This window comes from Artemia franciscana, chromosome 9 (genome assembly GCF_032884065.1).
Source record: "Artemia franciscana chromosome 9, ASM3288406v1, whole genome shotgun sequence".
Classification (NCBI taxonomy): domain Eukaryota; kingdom Metazoa; phylum Arthropoda; class Branchiopoda; order Anostraca; family Artemiidae; genus Artemia; species Artemia franciscana.
This window is the reverse complement of record NC_088871.1, coordinates 8560439-8580812: the sequence shown is the minus strand read 5'-3', so window position 1 is coordinate 8580812 and position 20374 is coordinate 8560439. Positions and strand designations below refer to the sequence as shown.

Sequence of the window (20374 nt, the reverse complement as noted above, 5' to 3'; positions counted from 1 at the left end):
GCCGCTTTTTTGCTTCTCTAAATTTTTCTATTTGTCACTCAAAGAAGATATATTGGCTGTGGGGCAGGGTAACTGTCCCATATATTTAACACTTATAGATTTTAGTCCATCTTCAATTTGAAACTGGTGCCTGCCTGCTTGCCTGCTAGAACGGAGCTTTCCACTCGAAAGCAGAAACATGGTTTGATGAAACGAAAGCTTGGCTGCATAACTTCAGATAGTCCTCTCTGACATAGGCTATACAACTCCTCTTCACTTCACACACTATAGGCTCTGGCTCAAGGACAAGCAAAAACCATCCTTTTTGGCCCCAGGCAAGAGTTCTACGAAGCTTTCCAAAATGTAAAGTCATATTCATCAATCCGGCCTAAGGTCCACACTTTCCGTAAAAACCGCAGAGGTTAGACCCTTACCACTTTCTAGGAATAAGCTGAAATCGTGGTGCTAGGAACAAAAAAAAAAAAAAAAAAACACGACAAAACCAAAGTGTTGCTTTCGCAACACAATTATTCTAATTAGTGCCTTTACGGGCTTGAAGACGACGTACAAAATAATACATCTCGAAGACGATCTATAGTAACTCCTTTTATCTTAAGAATATTTATGTTTTATCTAATATACTGCAGTGCTACCTAAGATATTTTTTTAAATTTCAGGTTATTCTGGAAATATCGCTTTAAAATCCAGAAATCTCTTTGAACTAGAATGTTCTAGATCCAGACTATATAAAGCCGTGAATATCTAATAGAAGGTCAATTAGAGTTTAAATACCAGTGAAGAAACAAATCAAGTGTCAGTTATCCTTTCACAAGCATTTATACACTTTGCTACAAGTAAGTTGATTCTCTGACTTTTTACTAACTTGGAGAGTAATTGAGTTAGCCTAGATTTATTAAACCTACAGGAATGTTTGTCCCAGTTAAAATTTGCCCCAAACGGGCTTTTTATCCCTCTGTGTTCGTTTGGTTAATGTTATAGAGTTATGGCTTATGGAAATTTTCTATTTCTACCTAATGTCCTAATCTTATTTTCATTAAATTCTTGGTCTTGGGCTTCTTCATAGGCTATTTTGGAATGAAGTTGAGCTAAGTGAGTGAAACTTTTGGGAATTCTGTAGAACTGGAAATATACCCCAGAAAAACCTTTTGAAGTATAACTATATGTTATTCTAATTGTTTTAAAAAGCTTAAACAAGCTTTAAACAAGCTTTTACTTGTTTTAAAAAGTAGAATTGTGGCAAAGAGTCAAATTTTAGCGTAAAGAGCAAGGGATTGCAGAGGGGACAACCCATTTCATATACAGAGTAATTTCTGTCCATTTTAAGTTTTAATGTTGCTCCTTACTTTCAGCTAAAAAAATTATTTTTTTTTATTCAATTTCTGAACGTTTTTGAATTAATGCATGTTTGGTTTTGGCTCTCTGCACATAAATTATTAAAATGAAATTTTTATATTAATTCTTTTTTTGGCTAAATGGCTTTCTCTTAGTTTTGATCAGATGATTTTGAGAAATAAGGGGTGGAGAAAGAGGCCTAGTTGCCCTCCAATTTTTTGGTTACTTAAAAGGGCAACTAGAACTTTTAATTTGTAATGAACATTTTTATTAGTAAAAATTATATGTAACTTAAGAATTAACTTACATAACAAACTTTTATAATCTTATATTTTTATTATGTATACAAGGGGGTTTGTACCCTTGTTAATACCTCGCCCTTTAAACTAAATCAAAAATTTTGTCCCAATTCTTTAAGAATGACCCCTGAAACAGAAAGGCCGTAGAATAAATAGTTGAAATTACTAAAAATACTTTAGCATAAAGAGCAAGGTATTTATCTCCTCCTAAATACCTTGCTCTTTATGCTGAAGTATTTTTAGAACCCCTCATATGCGTAATAATCTCTGTTCATTTTAAGCTTCAATGCTACTCCTTACTTTCATTTGAAAAAAACGTTTTCATGTTTATTTTTCATTGTTTTCTTATAGTAATGCTAGAAAATCCTGCGCCCTTTTCATTGAATTTTTCTTCCCCCAAGACAGATTCCTCCAAGAAAAGATCCTCCAACATAGCCCCCTCCCCTCAGCTTCACCCCCAAACAAAATAAATCCCCCTGAAAACGTCTGTACACTTCCCAATAACCGTTACTATATGTAAACACTGGTCAAAGTTTGTAACTTGCAGCCCCTCCCCCAGGGATTCTGGGGGAGTAAGTCATCCCCAAAGACATAGTTATTATGGTTTTCGACTATGCTGAACAAAATGGCTATCTCAAAATTTTGATCCGTTGACTTTGGGAGAAAAATGAGCATGGGAGGGGGCCTAGATGCCCTCCAATTTTTTTGGTCACTTAAAAAGGGCACTAGAACTTTTCATTTCCGTTAGAATGAGCCCTCTTGCGACATTCTAGGACCACTTGGTCGATACGATGACCCCTGGAAAAAAAAAAAAAAAAAAAAATAAACATGCACCCATGATTTGTCTTCTGGTAAAAAATACAAAATTCCACATTTTTGTAGATAGGAGCTTGAAACTTCTACAGTAGGGTTCTCTGATACGCTAAATCTGATGGTGTCATTTTCGTTAAGATTCTACGACTTTTAGGGGATATTTCCCCCTATTTTCTTAAATAATGCAAATTTTCTCAGGCTCGTAACTTTTGATGGGTAAGACTAAACTTGATGAAACTTGTATATTTAAAATCAGCATTAAAATGTGATTCTTTTGATGTAGCTATTGATATCAAAATTCAATTTTTTAGAGTTTTGGTTACTATTGAGCCGGGTCACTCCTTACTACAGTTCATTACCATGAACTGTTTGATAATAATTGCTTCTACTGCAGATTAAAATTTAAGCACTTTTTTAGCTCTTACAAATGATGAATTTTCAATGAAAGTGAGTTATCACTTGTTTTTGACAAAATAATACAACATTTTCTCAGTGCTATCTTTTCATGTTTAAAAAAAAAATAAAAAAAAATCAAAAGCCCTTAAGGTTAAAAAATGCTAATCTAAGTTATCTATAGCCTATCTAAGTATGATAAAATATAATAATTTAGAAACAAACTTGGGCTATATATTCACAAATTAGGGGGTGGGGGTGAAGTATAGCAGGTCTACATGCCTAATATGTTAGGTACAACTACTCTGCATATTATGTAGTTGGCCTAAGAATTGTTTAGCTAATTTCACACTGTCCAATACTTTACCCCCTCCCCACCCTAATGTCCAGTTACATAGTCCAAATTATATATTTTCCATCCATTCTGTCACTTTTCATTGTCTTGTCTCACACTAAGCTGAAAGAAACTAACAATAACCTGATTCTGTAATGTGTAATGAATGAACAACTGGAGCAGTAGGGAAGGGATCATACGAGTACACCTTTTTTACATCCTTTTTCAGATTCAATAACCACTTCTGGGGCAAATTTCAATTCGGGCCCTTAAAGGTAATAAAGGGCTGAAAAAAGCCCATAGTAACCAAAATTTGAAAATATGTTTCTGAAAAAAAAATATTGTGAAACCATTGCCATTTTTAGCTGATTCAGGAATTATAATTATTATTTTCATTAGTTTTAAGTAAAATCTTATTCTAAGAGCAAATTTGCAAGAATTTTTAAAAAGAGGCTGAAACCCTTTGAGAATGAAGTCAGTTCCCTTAGAATCAGAATTTTATACAAAAACAAAATATACCATTGATTTTCATTGTAATCTACTTTGCTCCCTTCCATAATGGTTAAATAAATATGTTATGCTACTCTGAAATGTTTATATACACGGAATTTTTCATGTGTTGATATCATTGTACAGTTGGGACTGGAAAGAAGGAAACATTATAAAATTCTCAAAACAAATTAAAAAAACCTATAATACTTACAATCACAAGGATCACAAGGATGGAAAATCCTTATATTGCTCCAAACTGTGATTTAAGGTAATACTTATTTGTATCAGTCCTATAAGCACTTTAATTTACCTTCAACCTCCATAATGTGCCAATATATAACCCAAATTATATATTTCCCATGTTTTCTTCCATTTCTTGATTATTTAAATGTTGTGTTCAAATAGATCTAAAAGCAAAGATGCAACATTAACAAAACGAAGGAATAGAAAATATATAATTTAGGCTATATATTTATAGAAAAAAACCTAATAGACTATGGCTTAAGATCAGGAATCTAATGTGAAGAAAGTTTCTGTTTTTATCTTTGTTTTTTAATAATTCATAAATATCATGCTTATCCAACTGTTGATGGGAACAAGGTAACAATCAATTCAATAGTTAAGAATTCAATTGTCTGCTAGCAAAGTGATACAACTCTTTGCAATTCAAGGAATGAAAAACAATAATCCATTAAATTATTTAGGGCTATATCTAGCAGCATATTTAGGTAGAGGGTGTATTATCATGGTAGCAGGAATTACATTTAGAAACAGCGTTGATTGGAGGGTTGAATACTACTCTTTCATTCTTTGGCTTCAACATATAAAAGTTTCCTTTAGAAAAGTCCATAGACAACAAAATCGCTAGATGTAATATAGATTTGGAGGAACTTTCAGCTTTAGCAATATAAAAGCAGTAGCTTACTTGGGAGGGGGGCAAGGGGCTGCATTTGCCCTGAGCTCACTGTTGGCTCATCACCTAAATTTGGGCCTATTTAGTGAATGGCCAATGTTCACTTCCTTCATTTGAAGGAGGGAATGCAATGACTTAGATTGCCTTTGGGTACTAAAAAACCAGGTTCAGTTACCTATTAGAAAAGAATCAGACAGAGTAAAAAAAAAATATTCTACCATTTGACATACAATGCTTTTTTAGAATACAATAGTTATTGGGGTTGCAATCTTGTCCAAGCCCACTTCAATGAGGCCAGATATAGCCCTAGACTAAATAAAACAGGTTGCCTAGCTGGTTTTGTTTATTTGTTTTTTTTTTTTTTTATTGGCTTTATTGGACACCATGAACAAATTATTGATAGGAAGTAAGGATCAAAAATAAAACAAAACTCAGAAAATTAGTAAATATTTGCTTATACCTTAGGGCTAGAACCCTTATCTGGTCCCTTTAGGGGGTAAGCCAACGGAAGACCTCAAACCATTGAAATTAACCAAAAATATTGTTAGTTAATGCTATTAGACTGATATATAAAGAATTTTCCATACGAAAGAAAAAAGAAAAAGTTTATTTGAGCTCTATGGCCATACACAACATGATTTAATGATGCAACACTGCACAGAACACACACTCAATATAAAACAATACTTATTTTCATTCACTTGGGCTCGACTGAGCCTCTCCCGCCTTTTCCACATATTCTGCCATTTTATATATGGTTCCAGGCTTTGAAGACCTCAGGATATCAGAAAGTAGCACCAACCAATGGTCCCCCCAAATTTCATCCTTAAGACTTCCAAGCCCCTGGCACTCCACGAGGAAATGGACTAATTTATTATCCTCTTTTCTGCAATACCCACACCTACCATTTGTACTCTTATTTATTTATTTTTTTATGGTAGTAAATAAAAAATCTTGCTTCATTTTATGGAGAAAATCTGCATTGATTCAATTTTTAGCATTATTTCCAGTTGGTTTTTGTCCAGCTCTCCTCCTATTACTTGAATACAGCCTCAGTCTGTGTCTTAAACCTGCTGTTATAATTGGGTTTGAACAGGGTATACCTAAAAACCAGGTTATAATTTTAAATAGAAGAAGTTTGACATGCAATCTTCCAAATTTCAAGGAAGATGTAACTAAGAATTGGCAAGGGGATTGATAAAAGAAAACTAACCTTTTGAACTTGAATGCTCACGACAACTGAGTGGACATCTTTGCCAAAATATTTTTTTTGATTTTCATTGTTCAGTTGCTGCAAATCATCCTTGTTTAGTTTTTTTCATTTTGTTTCTTTTTTTTGTCTCTGTTATTTGGTACCTCCCATTTTAGCTACAATACCCATATTATGTTTACCTATAGTTAATGAGATGGATTGAAAATTAGATCTAGACTCAAAATCTATTGTTGAAAATGGTTTAAGTCTCTGTCAAAAGTCTGAAGAATTTTTTTTTGTATAGAATAAATGTGTTATATTGTCTACATTTGCGGTAGGGTTCAAAGTGTCCAGAAATCAAACAGTTAGTGGTAACGAACTGTAGTAAGGAGCGACCCGGCTCAATAGTAACCGAAACTCTAAAAAACGGAATTTTGTTAGCAATAGCTACATCAAAAGAATCGTATTTTAATGCTGATTTTAAATATATAAGTTTAATCAAGTTTAGTCTTACCCATCAAAAGTTACGAACCTGAGACAATTTGCCTTATTTTAGAAAATAGGGGGTAACCCCCTAAAAGTCATAGAATCTTAACGAAAATCACACCATCGGATTCAGCGTATCAGAGAACCATACTGTAGAAATTTCAAGCTCCTATCTACAAAAATATGGAGGCAGATCACGGATGCGTGTTTATTTGTTTGTTTTTTGTTTTTTTTTGTTCCAGGGGTGATCGTACCGACCCAGTGGTCCTAGAATGTTGCAAGAGGAAATAAAAAGTTCTAGTGCCCTTTTAAGTGACCGAAAAAATTGGAGGGCACCTAGGCTCCCTCCCACGCTAATCATTTTCCCGAAGTCATTGGATCAAAATTCTGAGATAGCTATTTTATTCAGCATAGTCGAAAAACCTTATAACTATGTCTTTGAGGACGACTTACTCCCCACAGTCCCTGTGGGAAGGGCTACAAGTTACAAACTTTGACCTGTGCTTACATATAGTAATGGTTATTGGGAAGTGTACAGACGTTTTCAGAGATATTTTTTTGGTTGGGGGGGGGGGGGGGGGTTGTTGAGAAGAGGGGGATATGTTGGGGGCACTTTCCATGGAGTAATTTGTCATGGGGGAAGAACATTTCCATGAAGGTAGCACAGGATTTTCTAGCATTATTAAAAAAAAAACAATAAAAAAATAAATATGAAAAAGTTTTTTCATCTGAAAGTAAGGAGCAGCAAAAAAAACGAACAAAAATTACTACGCATATGAGGGGATTCGTCCCCTCCCCAATACCTCACTCTTTACGCTAAAGTATTTTTTAGTAATTTCAACTATTTATTCTATAGCCTTTATGATTCAGGGGTCATTCTTAAGGAATTGGGTTGTAAGGAACGAGGTACTGCTGAGGGGGTAAACCCCCTCATATACGTAATAAAACATACGAATACAAAAGTTCGTTACTTAGCTAATTCGTAAGTTACGTGTATCTTTTACTAATAAAAATGTTTGTAAAAAATAAATGTTCTAGTTGCCTTTTTAAGTAACCAAAAAACTGGGGGGGGGGCGACTAGGCCTCCTCCACCGCTCCTTTTTTCCCAGAATCATTCGATCAAAATTATGAGAAAGCCATTTGGCCAAAAAAAGAAAATATGCAAATTTCGTTTTAATTATTCATCTGCAGAGAGCCAAAATCAAAACATGCAATAATTCAAAAACGTTCAGAAATTAAATAAAAAAAACAAGTTTTTTAACTGAAAGTAAGGAGCGACATTAAAACTTAAAACGAACAGAAATTACTTCGTATATGAAAGGGGCTGGTCCCTCCTCAACGCCCTGCTCTTTACGCTAAAGTTTTTTACTGTTTTGAAAAGTAGAGTTGAGAGAAAGTGTCAAACTTTAGCGTAAAGAGCGGGGCGTTGAGGAGGGATCAGCCCCTTTCATATACGAAGTAATTTCTGTTCGTTTTAAGTTTTAATGTCGCTCCTTACTTTCAGTTAAAAAAATCTTGTTTCTTTAATTTAATCTAAGAAAATATCAAATGAAGGACAGTGTTCAGGTTGTGGAGATTGCACTTTTTACCCCTATCTAAATATTTGGTTTTGTGATTAAGGTTTAAAGCTTGTGGATCATTGGAGACCCATTGATAATTGCACATAATTTAAATGCGTATACCTATAGTGCATGACTTTTTAATGTGTCTGTAATTATGTGACTTGTGAGTATATTTGAAGCTAAAGCAATGAAAATAATCAAGTGCCAAGAGAACCCACCAACTCTCAGACTCTTCTTTAAGATTCAGCTACTGTCCTGAGCAAACAATTTTCCCTCACAGACTGACATATTAATTTTTTTTTACTTTTTATTGAGCCTGCACCCTTTTGTTTTCCCTTGCTAGAACAGAGGGAAAATTAACTCCCTGATAAAGTAGCTGGTTGTCTCTAGACAGCTTCGTAATTATACGTAAAGCTAGTATTTGCAGGACCATTCCTTGGGTGAGTGATAGCTTCTTTGACTGGATGCATGAACTATGATAATGCAGGCACTATCCTTTTTTCAACCCCACAAGCTACACATGAAAGGAAAGGGAAGCTTAAACCATGTTATTAATAGATAGCTGTGTGGATCATGATGTCATCAGCACAGGGGTGAAGAGGGTTCAGAAAATTTTTCTCAACATCAATGCCAGGATTGTCATGGGTCTCAGCTTGCTACTTTGAGAATTCCATGAATTTACTGGGCTATTTTTGTAAGGCAAACTCGTTTAGAACATCACCAAGAGTATGATTGCTCAGAAAACTATAGAACCTCAAGCAGAGGACCACAAATTTAATCCGCATGGACCTTCTTCATTAGCCTCTTATGCTATACTATTAAAATCTGTTGCTGTGTCAAAAGCCAGTATCCAAGTGAATTTTTGAGTTAAAGACATTTATGCAGTGCAAATGCTGAGTTTTTGATATAAAATTGATATCCCTTGTCGATAATAAGGTAATTAGACTAATTATAGCAGATGAGAAAGTTGAGGTAAAGTAGCTGGTTCTCTCTTGACAACTTCATGATTATATTATAGCTAATATGTGCAGAACCTTTCTTTATCGACCACAAATTACATCCATATTGACCTTTATTAGCCTCTTATTCTCCACTAATAAAAGCTGTTGCTATGTCAAAAGCCATGTCAATGAGCTCCTGAGACAAGACATGTATGCCCTGCAAGTGCTCAATGTATCCTATAAAAGCCATATCCCTTGTTTTTGGTAAGGTAATTAGACCAATTGTTTGCAAATTAATATGTCAGAGACACCCACATACATTTCCACCGCACGAGTTTTTTTCTATCTTCCCTAAAAAGAAATTTTTAAGGCTTTCCTTCCTCTAAATTTTTTTTACTGTATTTGAGATATTTTAATTTTATTCTCGTCATGGGTTATTCCACAAAAATGATTACAGTAAATAAAAATATGTCTTGGAACAAAATAGTTGTTGACCTTAATGAGAATTTTTAAAATTACTGATTGTTTTAATCCATACACAATTTTCAGATTCAAAATCACAAAGAATGGCAAAAGCACCTGCTATTGGAATTGATCTTGGCACAACATACTCCTGTGTGGGAGTTTTTCAGCATGGGAAGGTTGAAATTATTGCCAATGATCAAGGAAACAGAACAACCCCTTCATACGTTGCTTTCACAGACACTGAACGTTTGATCGGCGATGCTGCAAAGAATCAAGTTGCTATGAATCCAAATAACACCATTTTTGGTAAGTGACAATCCAAGCATAGTTTATAATAAACTGTAGACAGTATTTGTTTTTGGGGGGCTGTGGTTTTCCTTTTTCTCCTACCAGCAAAGGTTTCTTTTAAAATGTTTAAAGAAGTTGAACCAACAGGAAGCATTGTCTTTAGGTTGGGGTTTCTATTACCTTTGTATTGTACCTTTCTTGTTAGATATGTTGTGGTTGTTAACCTGCTTGTTAGTGCATTTTATATATTCTGATATTTACTCAGATAATGAATTTAAAACATTTCTTTGCTGGGTTTTTGAACAATTTCAATATTGATTCGCCGTTTTTGTTCAGTAGGTGTCTCTAGCATAGAGAAAACCCTTTTATTTTCTTACGTAACTACTCCGAAGTTGACAAACATACTATTAAGCCGGTTAGTTTAGTAGTTGAGCAAAATGAATGAATTTTTAGAGGTTTTACGAGTTCAGGGTGCTAAAATAGGCTTGAAAATTAATGTTAAGAAGACTAAGTCACTAAGGTTAGGAATAAGTGAAGATGAACAGGTGACCTTAGGTAACGAAAAGATTGATCAGGTTGGGAGCTTCAGTTACCTTGGTAGTATTATTAGTAAAGATGGTGGGAGCAGTGAAGATGTTAAAAGTAGAATAGATTAGGTTGGAGGAGGAGCGTGCGTAGCTGTGTTGGCCTCAGGCGGCTTGGTGCTGCAGTGAGTTATTAGTAGTAGTAGTAGTAGTAGTTTAGTAGTTAAATATCTGACACCCAATCGTGAGGTTGTGAGCTCAAGCTTTACTTTGTTTTTTTTTTCCGTTTGCAAAAACGGCAATATTGGTAACAGATTATTTTTTGAATAGAGGTTTCATTTTGGTGTAAGGCTATGCACATGAAGATAGATATAAAATTCAACTAAGGCGAGGAGTTGGGTTTGTTTTTTCTCTTTTTAAGGATATTTTCTTAAGTTACAGTCTTCTGCATCCTGTTGCGTCTCACTGATTCAGAGGATCAAGCTGGGACTTCAGGTTTGGGAAAAAGGGGAATTATTTTGTCTAGTTCTGAAAAGAGGAAATGTGTTTTTTCTTTTTATACATGTTACCTCAAAGGGTTTTACTTCCTATTTTATTTTAACACTAAGTATACTGGGTGTACTAGTTAAAATAAGCCTGATCAAATGTCTATGCTTAATTTTGGGTGGAGAAGCTTATCTCTCTTGACGTTTTTTTTTCCTATATGCATTTTATATGCTTAACTTACACACAATGTATCAAGCTGTTATCTTTGGAAGATGATTTGGGTATTTATCTCTTTGAGATTTGTGAGCAAAACCTTTAAACTTTATTTCTGAATAAGATATTAATGTTAATATCTTAATTTTAACAAGAGGATATTAAGATACTTGTTTATCACAAAGAAGTAGTCGTTTTTGTATCGTCTGTATTTTACATCTAATTTCATGAGTTTGAAGAGGGAAAATAAGACTAAGACTTATTTTCCCTCTGTTCAATCTTTATGGCAATATAGCCAGAGGGGGGGGGGCGAACTAAGAATGTATGATCCAACTAGGCTATTTTCTAATAGAACCTGCAGTTTTAATATGGAACCAATTCCGTTTCTACATATCTGACTCTAGATGTTTGTTTCGGCTTAAATAGGCTGCTTATTTTTGGGTTTATTGGTCTTGTTTTGTTGTTTCACTTGTACAAAAGGGATGAAGGGCAGAGAAGAGGGAGCTTCGTTTCGACAGTTCCAACCCCTCTCCCCTTTCGAACCTCCAGACAAACAGAAAAATTTTAGACTAAAATTTGCCTACTTCTTGTCGTCCTTCCCCCTAAAATAAATGTGCTGGGTAACTGCTAGTTGCATAGAAAAACTCTTTGGATAGAAAGAATGTTTGTTGGTTAAGATATAGTGTAAACAGAAATAAAAAAAACTACCCACTCCTCGTATGCAAACATAATCAACTCAACTGCAACAACTTATTCTCCTTCAGAAGAGCTTTGCCCCCCACCCCATATTCTTTTATGCACCTAGATGACATTATGTGCTAAATACTTCATTTTTGAAATGTCATAGGACTGGATTGCTTTTCAACCAAAGAAATGTGACAATCTAGAGGGTCATTTGGAACAACACATTATTTAAAAGTTCAAAAGTAAGAGGTAAAAATGTTTAAGGTCTGGTAAAAATAGATCGGAGATATAGTCATAAGTTCCAAGATGCTTAAGATTTAGGAGAAGGGGGTTTTGCTTTGATCATAAGGTCTATCGGTATTTCCTTGATCTGGTTTGTGGTATTGAAGATAGGACCCTCTGTAGTCTAATTGCAAACTAGAAAAAATAAAATAGATACATGAAAAAGTAAATATAATTTATTTTGATCTTGGACTGAAGTATATTTTTGTAAAACTTGCCTCGGGCTTAGGATAAGTTTTTTTTTTGCATCTAAGCAGATCAATGCAACAGCAGAAGCAAACCTCTTTGACCTTTTTGGTTCTGGTTCCATAGATTTATCTTACGTATCAAGTGGACAGAGGTCATAGCTCTTAGGTGAAGTGATATTTACCTTATTTGACCTTATTAAATTATCATAAACTGAATTCAATCCAAATTCACCTTTATCTCTGTTTATGGAATTATTCTTGCATAATTTTTTTTTTTAATTTCAATTGTTTTCTTCAATCCAAATCATTTTATTTTTGTTTAAAAATGTTTCTTTGATTTCTTTTTTTTGATTACACAAAATATTCTGTTCTAAATTTATTAGTAGTTGTTGGAAAGTGAGTAAAAGGACGGGAATTGTATTTTTGTACAACTTGCTTTGGGTTTTCATGATAAGTTTTTTTTTTTCATCAAAGGGCAAACTACTGCTCTTTTTGAAGAAACTCCTGTTATTTATGGAAGTTTATTCCCTGCTTGTGTAAACTAGTACAAACAAATCTAGTTTATAAAATGATGTCTTATTATTGTTTAATATCTTTAAGATCATAGATATCTTAATATTTCTTATAGGGAAAAAAAAAGTTTTTTCTTTTTTTATGGGAAATACTCAATATTTTTAAATAGACATCAATAAAACAGAAATCATGCAAAAACAAGTATGATGAATAAATCTCACAATTAGTACTTGTGGAACCCAAGATAAAAGTAGTAAGACAAGCAATATGAAAAGACCATTTAATATTTGTTTCCAATCATTGTTACGTTCCTTTCTTTTATAGATGCCAAAAGACTAATTGGCCGTCGATTTGATGACCCAACTGTTCAAGCTGATATGAAACACTGGTCGTTTAATGTAGTCAGTGATGGAGGGAAGCCCAAGGTCCAGGTTGAATATAAAGGTGAAAAGAAGACCTTTGCTCCTGAAGAGATCTCCTCAATGGTACTCACGAAGATGAAAGAAACTGCAGAGGCTTTTCTGGGAACACAAGTCACTGATGCTGTAGTTACTGTTCCTGCTTATTTTAATGACTCACAGAGACAGGCAACCAAAGATGCTGGTGCCATCGCCGGTTTGAATATACTTCGTATCATCAACGAACCGACTGCTGCTGCTATTGCCTATGGTCTAGACAAGAAAGTTGGTGGCGAACGCAACGTCTTAATTTTTGACTTAGGTGGTGGTACTTTTGATGTATCAATTTTAACAATTGAAGATGGTATCTTTGAAGTCAAAGCTACAGCTGGGGATACACATTTAGGAGGTGAAGATTTTGATAATAGACTTGTAAACCATTTCGCCCAAGAATTCAAGCGCAAATACAAGAAGGATCTCTGTAACAATAAGCGGGCTCTTCGCCGTCTCCGCACTGCCTGCGAACGTGCTAAAAGAACTCTTTCATCTTCAACTCAAGCCAGCATCGAAATTGACTCGCTCTTTGAAGGAATCGATTTTTACACCTCGATCACCCGTGCTCGCTTTGAGGAAATGTGCGCTGATCTTTTCCGTGGCACTCTTGAACCAGTTGAAAAATCTCTTCGTGATGCCAAAATGGACAAAGGATCCATCCAGGAAATTGTCCTAGTTGGGGGGTCCACCCGAATTCCGAAGATACAAAAGCTGCTCCAAGACTTCTTCAATGGGAAAGAGCTGAATAAGTCAATCAATCCAGATGAAGCTGTTGCTTATGGTGCTGCTGTCCAAGCTGCCATTCTCCATGGAGACAAATCAGAAGCTGTACAAGACCTTTTACTACTCGATGTTGCTCCTCTTTCCATGGGTATTGAAACTGCTGGAGGCGTCATGACATCCCTCATCAAACGCAACACTACGATTCCAACAAAGCAGACTCAGACCTTCACTACATATTCTGATAATCAGCCAGGTGTATTAATTCAGGTAAACAATAATTTATTTATGTTTTACCAATAGGTTTACACGGATTATGTAGCTTCAATCTGTTTTGTAACTAGGATTGATCAATGAAATAAGTCAAAGGTATAATGAGAGAGCCTCACTACAAAACGTTGGAAACAACTAAAGATTTCTTTCAAAGACCATTTTCAGTCATAAAAGAATAAGTATCAAAACTTTTTTAAACTAGATATGGCATTCTGTCTAAATTATTGCTAAACAATGTGCTATGCTTAGAATATACGCAAAAAAAAGATAAAGGGAATGCCAATATAACTTGTATTAAATGCGATGTTACTTTCTTCGTTTCATTTTTGATTGTTATTTTTCCCGTGAATTAATACAATTTTCAGTTTTTTTTTGCCGAAAAGCATAGAACAAGATTATTTTTATTTGCTGAGCTCAATTGTTAATTTAAAGAAAATGTGAACTAAAGGTTTCAAGGTTCAATCGGGTTTAATTAAAAAAAGGAAATAATTAAACTTAAAGTACACTGCTCTGTGACAAAACTCACGTTGAGACCCATAAAGGAATATTCCTAAAGGAATTTATTTATTCCTAAACTTATTATTCCACATTTATTCCTAAAGGAATAAATTTGTGTTTATTTAAATTGCAAATGACCATAGCATTTTATTTAATAAGGAGGGGGGAGAGTTGGTTGGTGGCTGCTTACGGCATGATCTTTTAACTTTCTTGATCTACATCTTTGGATGAATGATTTTACCAGTTAAAATCTAAAGAATGTTTGTTTCTTGTATTTTGGCCTGTGTTTTAATTTTTGTTCACTTATTTGGTGTCCTGGTGTCCACAGTCCATACCATCTGATTATAGGCAGAGATTTTCGAATACCTGTTCAAAACCAGTGCTCATCCTTTCATGTGAATTGCAACCTTGTCGATCTTATGCTGAGTTTAAATTCACTGTCCACCACGGCTTTCAATATGGATTTGAGTTATTTTGGGGTGAATGCAACCCTTTCTATGGTTGAAAAATTTTTCCAGGGTGAAGAGATTAAATTTTTTTTCTAAAGCTTATTTTTTTTTCATAGGCTCCTGTACATTTGTATGCTTTTTTAGTTGTTGTTGTTTTTTTTCGTAGGCTTAGTCAGTGTACATTCAGATTCTTTCTTTCTCTTTATTTCGCACTTCCGAAATTTAGTCTCAACTTAACCGTATTCATCTTAAGAAACGATAATTTTAATTTGATTCGCAGGTATTTGAAGGTGAGCGGACAATGACTAAAGATAATAATCTGCTTGGCAAATTCGAACTAACGGGTATCCCTCCTGCTCCTCGTGGCGTGCCCCAGATTGAAGTTACCTTTGACATCGATGCAAATGGAATTCTCAACGTGTCTGCAACAGATAAGTCAACTGGACGTGAAAACAAGATCACAATCACCAATGACAAAGGTCGTTTGTCCAAAGAAGAGATTGAGCGCATGGTTAGTTACCACTTTCATTTGGATTTAGCCCATTAAGTTGGCTGCTATTGCCCATCTTTGTCCAAATTTATGAATAACCATTGATAGAAATATTTTAATTTGACAACCAAAAAGTTCCTGGGATAAGAATTAAAATTAATCTAGATTTCGCTTTGGATTGATCCATGGACACGGCGAGGTTTTTTTGGTGGGGGAAGGGGGGCTAGGAAAGCCTCTCCAGTATTATAGCTGGTGTTTTTACATAGTTGTATAAACGAAGTCAAATACGCCTAAAGCTACAATAAAAATTACTAAAACACTACAATAAACATGATTGCAACAATGCTACAAATGAAAAGTAATGCCTTAATGGTATAAATACTTATAAGTAGCCACATCGGTTAGGCATTTTGATTGTAAAACCAAAGTCGATGCTTCAATGCGACTGATTGAACACGATAGGGATAATTCCCTTTTTCAAGAAACGTATATTCTTTAAGTATAATACATAGGACTCGTCTGCGATTTTCAATTGTAGATTCTAGATTGGGTATTTGCTAATATTGGAAACATAGTATTTGCGAATAATAGGTGCTATACGGAATTGCATAGGATCATCAGTGAATCTGAAAAAGAGCTCGTTCTCTCAATTTAATTTTTATGCTCTTCATAAATACAAGCTTTATTTTTTAAACCATAATCCGTGTATTTGCTGTTCAGATATTCTCTGAATATTTATACAGGTCCGTTTTAAGGGAAAATTGTGGAATTAAATGTCTCGAAAGCAAAATCACCGTGTTCAAACCTTGAATGTACGTGCTTTGTGTGGGTTACAGATATTTGAGATATTTTAAAATATTTTGGACCGAAGATAGGAATCTTCTCCTTGGTATATAGACTATTCTATAAGTCAGTTAGTTTGGATTTTGCAATTCTTCGTACTTGAAATATCAATTGTAGATTATTAAAGTAGCTTAAATTCTAAAATCGATAAATGAAATAGTTTATCAGTAAGATCTGAAATATATTGAATATCTTTAAACAATACATTTACCAGATAGTAACTTATATATTATACTTCTATTTACTAAAGTGAAATTCAACGATGTTTGATGAAGTTTTGTGGCAATTTCATCTGTCGTTGACTTAGTGTGTTCTATTACCAATAGTTTCATTAGTGTGCCCTATTTTCGAAGAAGAGCTAAGCATTTTGAGAAGTGCTGAAGTATTTTTTTTTTCTGGCGGTGGATCGTCTGCAGCAAACCCAAAACTTTAGTTAGAGGCCTCAACTTCTAGACAATTAATCTGGAACATTTTCACCCTTCCGCCTCTGATGTTCTGTCAATCAAGAACTGAACACAGATGATTCAGTGTCAAAACCTATTCGAAAGTGGATTTTTCAAATATGCTTATGTCTATGAAACTGGGAATACCGATTATGAATTTTTCTTGTTGCATCCGCATCTTGATTTACTCAGTAAATATTGACAAATTAATTGATCGTATAAGAACCAACTGTAGGCTTAATTTTATTTTATTTTCATTCAAATTATTTAAGTTGAAAACAATAGTAAGGTTGCCCTCTCTTTAAGGTCTCTAGGTTTAATCTCAGCTTCTTAATACCGGGTACAGAGTCGAAATCAGCTGTAGCAACACATGGTAGGGTCAGTGCATGGTTAGCAGTCAGAAAGTTCGTTGATCCAACAAACTCTTTGCTAAATAGTTAGTCTGGATCAAGCTTACTCCCCCTCCCCTCCTTGATAGATAGGTTTCCCATCAGTCATGAATGGAACACAGATGATTTAAACATTTTTGAAAGTAGATTTTTTGTATATTCTTGTATCCATGAAAATGGGACACAGATAAGTTGGAGCTGCATCCCTATAACTATATGCTAAATAAATATTGACAATGTAATTGGTCATGTAGGAACCAACTGTAGGCTAGTTCGGATTTTCTATTCATTTAGGTTATTTAAGGTGACAACAATAGTAAGGTTGACCTCTCTTTAAGGTGAATGAAGCTGAGAAATACCGCGCAGAAGATGAAAAACAACGAGAGTTGATCGCTGCCAAGAATTCTCTTGAATCATACTGTTTCAACATGAAGTCAACATTGGAAGACGATCAGTTCAAAGGGAAGATATCTGAAACTGATAAGAACACCATCCTTGATAAATGTAATGAAACTATCAAATGGCTTGATGCCAATCAACTGGCAGAAAAGGAAGAATACGAAGATAAGCAAAAGGAAGTTGAAAAAGTGTGCAGTCCAATTATCACCAAGCTGTATGGCCAAGCTGGTGGTATGCCAGGTGCCGGTGGTGCTCAACCTGGTGCCAGTTCTGGCAGTGGACCTACTATTGAAGAAGTTGATTAAATATTTGACGATTCTCGTAAGATAGCATATGTTCGGCTGATAAATTAAGTTTGATTCCTTTTCAACCAAATGCTTTTTGATTTAGTTAACATAATTGTAAAGATAAATTTTTCTTATAACTGTAATCTTCGTAAACAGAAATTTTAGTTAAATAAAAACTAAATTTGAAGTATAGCATTAGTTGGTATTACTGCCTGTTGATTCTTTGAAAGTCGACTTCTATAGAAATACAGTCATAATGAGACATTTTGCTTAATTGTAGATATTTTAATTGATTTTGCTAATGATTACCAATCTCACAGCTATAAGAAAAAAAAAGTGGCAAATCTAAATTTATAAGTAACATAATAAGTAAACAGCGGGGTTGTTACAAATGCTAGTTCACAGAAGATTTCCCCTTCAGATTTAATGATGCTAAATCATCGTTGTTCCCTGTCACATTTTCACTTATGCTAGGTAGGGAATCGTATCAGCTGGGATATAATCCAGTTAGTTTCGTGTTTTGTTTTGTTGCATTTTGGTCTTTATTGCGTTTTTACTGAGCTTTCATATCGTACCTTATTATACAGTCTTGACTTGTGTCCAATAAAGAGTCTCATTTCAGTATTGTGCTTTTTACTGTTGGAAACTAGCATGCAGTATATGATTTGAAAATCTACTCCAGTTCTTAAAGGGTAGTCTAAAGAAAATCCTTTTTTTTATTTTTATTTTTTTTTTTATAGAGAGAGAGAGAGAGAGAGAGAGAGTTGTTCTGCCCTTTATGCAGGTTTTTTTTTTTTTTTTTTTTTTTTTTACAAACTCAAAATTTTGTCTGGGATTATGAGTGGGAATACATACAAATGTATTGTCCATGCTCTTATATATCAGTAGGCTATACGTTCTGAAGTAAGTGCTGCAGATTCATCAAAAGAACATGGAAAGTCGAAATCTCAGAAGAAGGTAGCATTTCAGAAGGCCTTCCAAAATGGGTGTAATGGGAATTAAAGACTACTAACGTCACTGACAAAGCAGTGTCTGGCGATTTCATCAAGAGTAAGAGCTTTCGTAGGAAAACTGATATGGATAATCAGGAGTGCTTTAGGAATAGAACTGCAATTTCTCTGAAAGTATTAATTAATCACCATTTTTCTTCAGGATACATCCACCTTTAATTTTCATCTCCTTAGTCTCCTCACGAAGGACTTGGATGGGTACATTGCAAATTATAATTTTGCAATGTTTAAACGACGGTTTCTCGGTTCCACTTCTGTTTTAACAGTGGTCCTTATAATGGGGTTGCGAGAAAGGCTTGCGAGGCTGTGCTATTAGACAACAAACAATCACGAAAAAAAAACTGACAAAAGAAAAAACAGAACAAGGGGATGAAACCACGTACCAAAACAATCAACATAATCAACTATTCTACAGAATCATATTGAAATATCGAAGTAACCAAATAAATAATAAAATATAAATACGTTCTTTTAATGTGTTTTAAAAGTTTATTTACCAAGCAACTCCAATCGATGCTCAGATTTAAATTGATTAAAATTATCCAATTCCCCAATTTATCTTAGAGTACTTATCAGGTCTGTTCAATTTTGATAGAGAACATCTAGACCGCCATTTTAGTTAGAGCTCACGGTAATGTTTAATATTAGGGATTATTTATTCTGATCATAAGTGTCTTTTGGGTTGAAAGGCTATTTCTTCAAAGTTTGGGGTGAAGGAAACAATGAGCTTTACCGATGGCACTGGTTTATCATCGCAATATTCACTCTCAAATCCTTCTGAGGGGGGATCGCAGGATATTTTCTTTCAGTGTCCATCTTCTACATGTTCTAAGATTTCAAAGCAACATTTCCAGGGAAAAATTTCCACGGGAGGGAGGGAAAATACGATTATTAATTAATGTGTTTTTCAATGTATGCAAAGGATAATTTTTCAGGCTGAATCGTGCGTAAGAAATATTATAGAGGGAGGAGGGGATTTTCAGCGAGGATGTAATTGTCCAGAGGGAATTTTACGGGGGGAGGGGGGTTGTACTTTAGGTTAGAGGAGCTTTCCACGGAGGAGTCTCCCGTGAGGGGAGGGAATAGTTCACCAAGGATGAGCTAGATTTGTTGGCACTATTTGAAAAACGAGCTGAAATTAAATAAAAAAAAGTGTTGTCAGTTGAGTTTAAGGAGCAACATTAAAACTCAAAATGAACAGAAACTATTTCGTATATGAAGGGATTACCACCTTCCACAGAGCCTTGCTCTTTACTCTAAGGTTTTACCCAATTTCTTAAGAACGACTCCTGAAACACAAGGGTAGTTTAATTAGAATGGGAATCTTAAAGCACTAAAAACTAGCTTGAACAGCTAAGTTTTGAGGAGGGGGCAATCCCTTCATATGCGGAATATTTTCTGTTTGTTCTGAGATTTAAAATTGCTCCTTGCTTTCAGCCGAAAAAACTTGTTTTTTAAGTTCAAAAATAGGCATGCTGGTCTTTTTTAATAAGTCGTGCAAAGATTTTTAACCTCATTGACTGACGCATCAAAGTGAACCCGTGACCCCTACAGCACGAAATCGCACAAAAGATTTTTAGTCCGTGCTGATGGAGGCATAACTGGCCCTTCGACCCTTTACCAACCCCCTACTTGCCTATTTCAATGCATACGGCTTAGTAAAATGGTAGACCCTTGGCGTTTATTTTGAAAAGGCAGCAAGCAAGGATTTTCAATTTCTA

At 34.7% G+C, this 20374-nt stretch overlaps 1 protein-coding gene across 1 annotated transcript; it reads left to right on the top strand.

The window, feature by feature from the left end:
* The first annotated feature begins 664 nt into the window (after nt 1–664).
* LOC136030957 (heat shock 70 kDa protein cognate 4) lies at nt 665–18265 on the top strand. Its single transcript, XM_065710100.1, has 5 exons — nt 665–833; nt 9307–9528; nt 12725–13842; nt 15073–15303; nt 17296–18265. Exons 2-5 carry the CDS (start codon nt 9324–9326, stop codon nt 17659–17661), a joined length of 1920 nt encoding a protein of 639 aa, XP_065566172.1. The 5' UTR covers nt 665–833; nt 9307–9323; the 3' UTR covers nt 17662–18265.
* Nucleotides 18266–20374: the final 2109 nt, after the last annotated feature.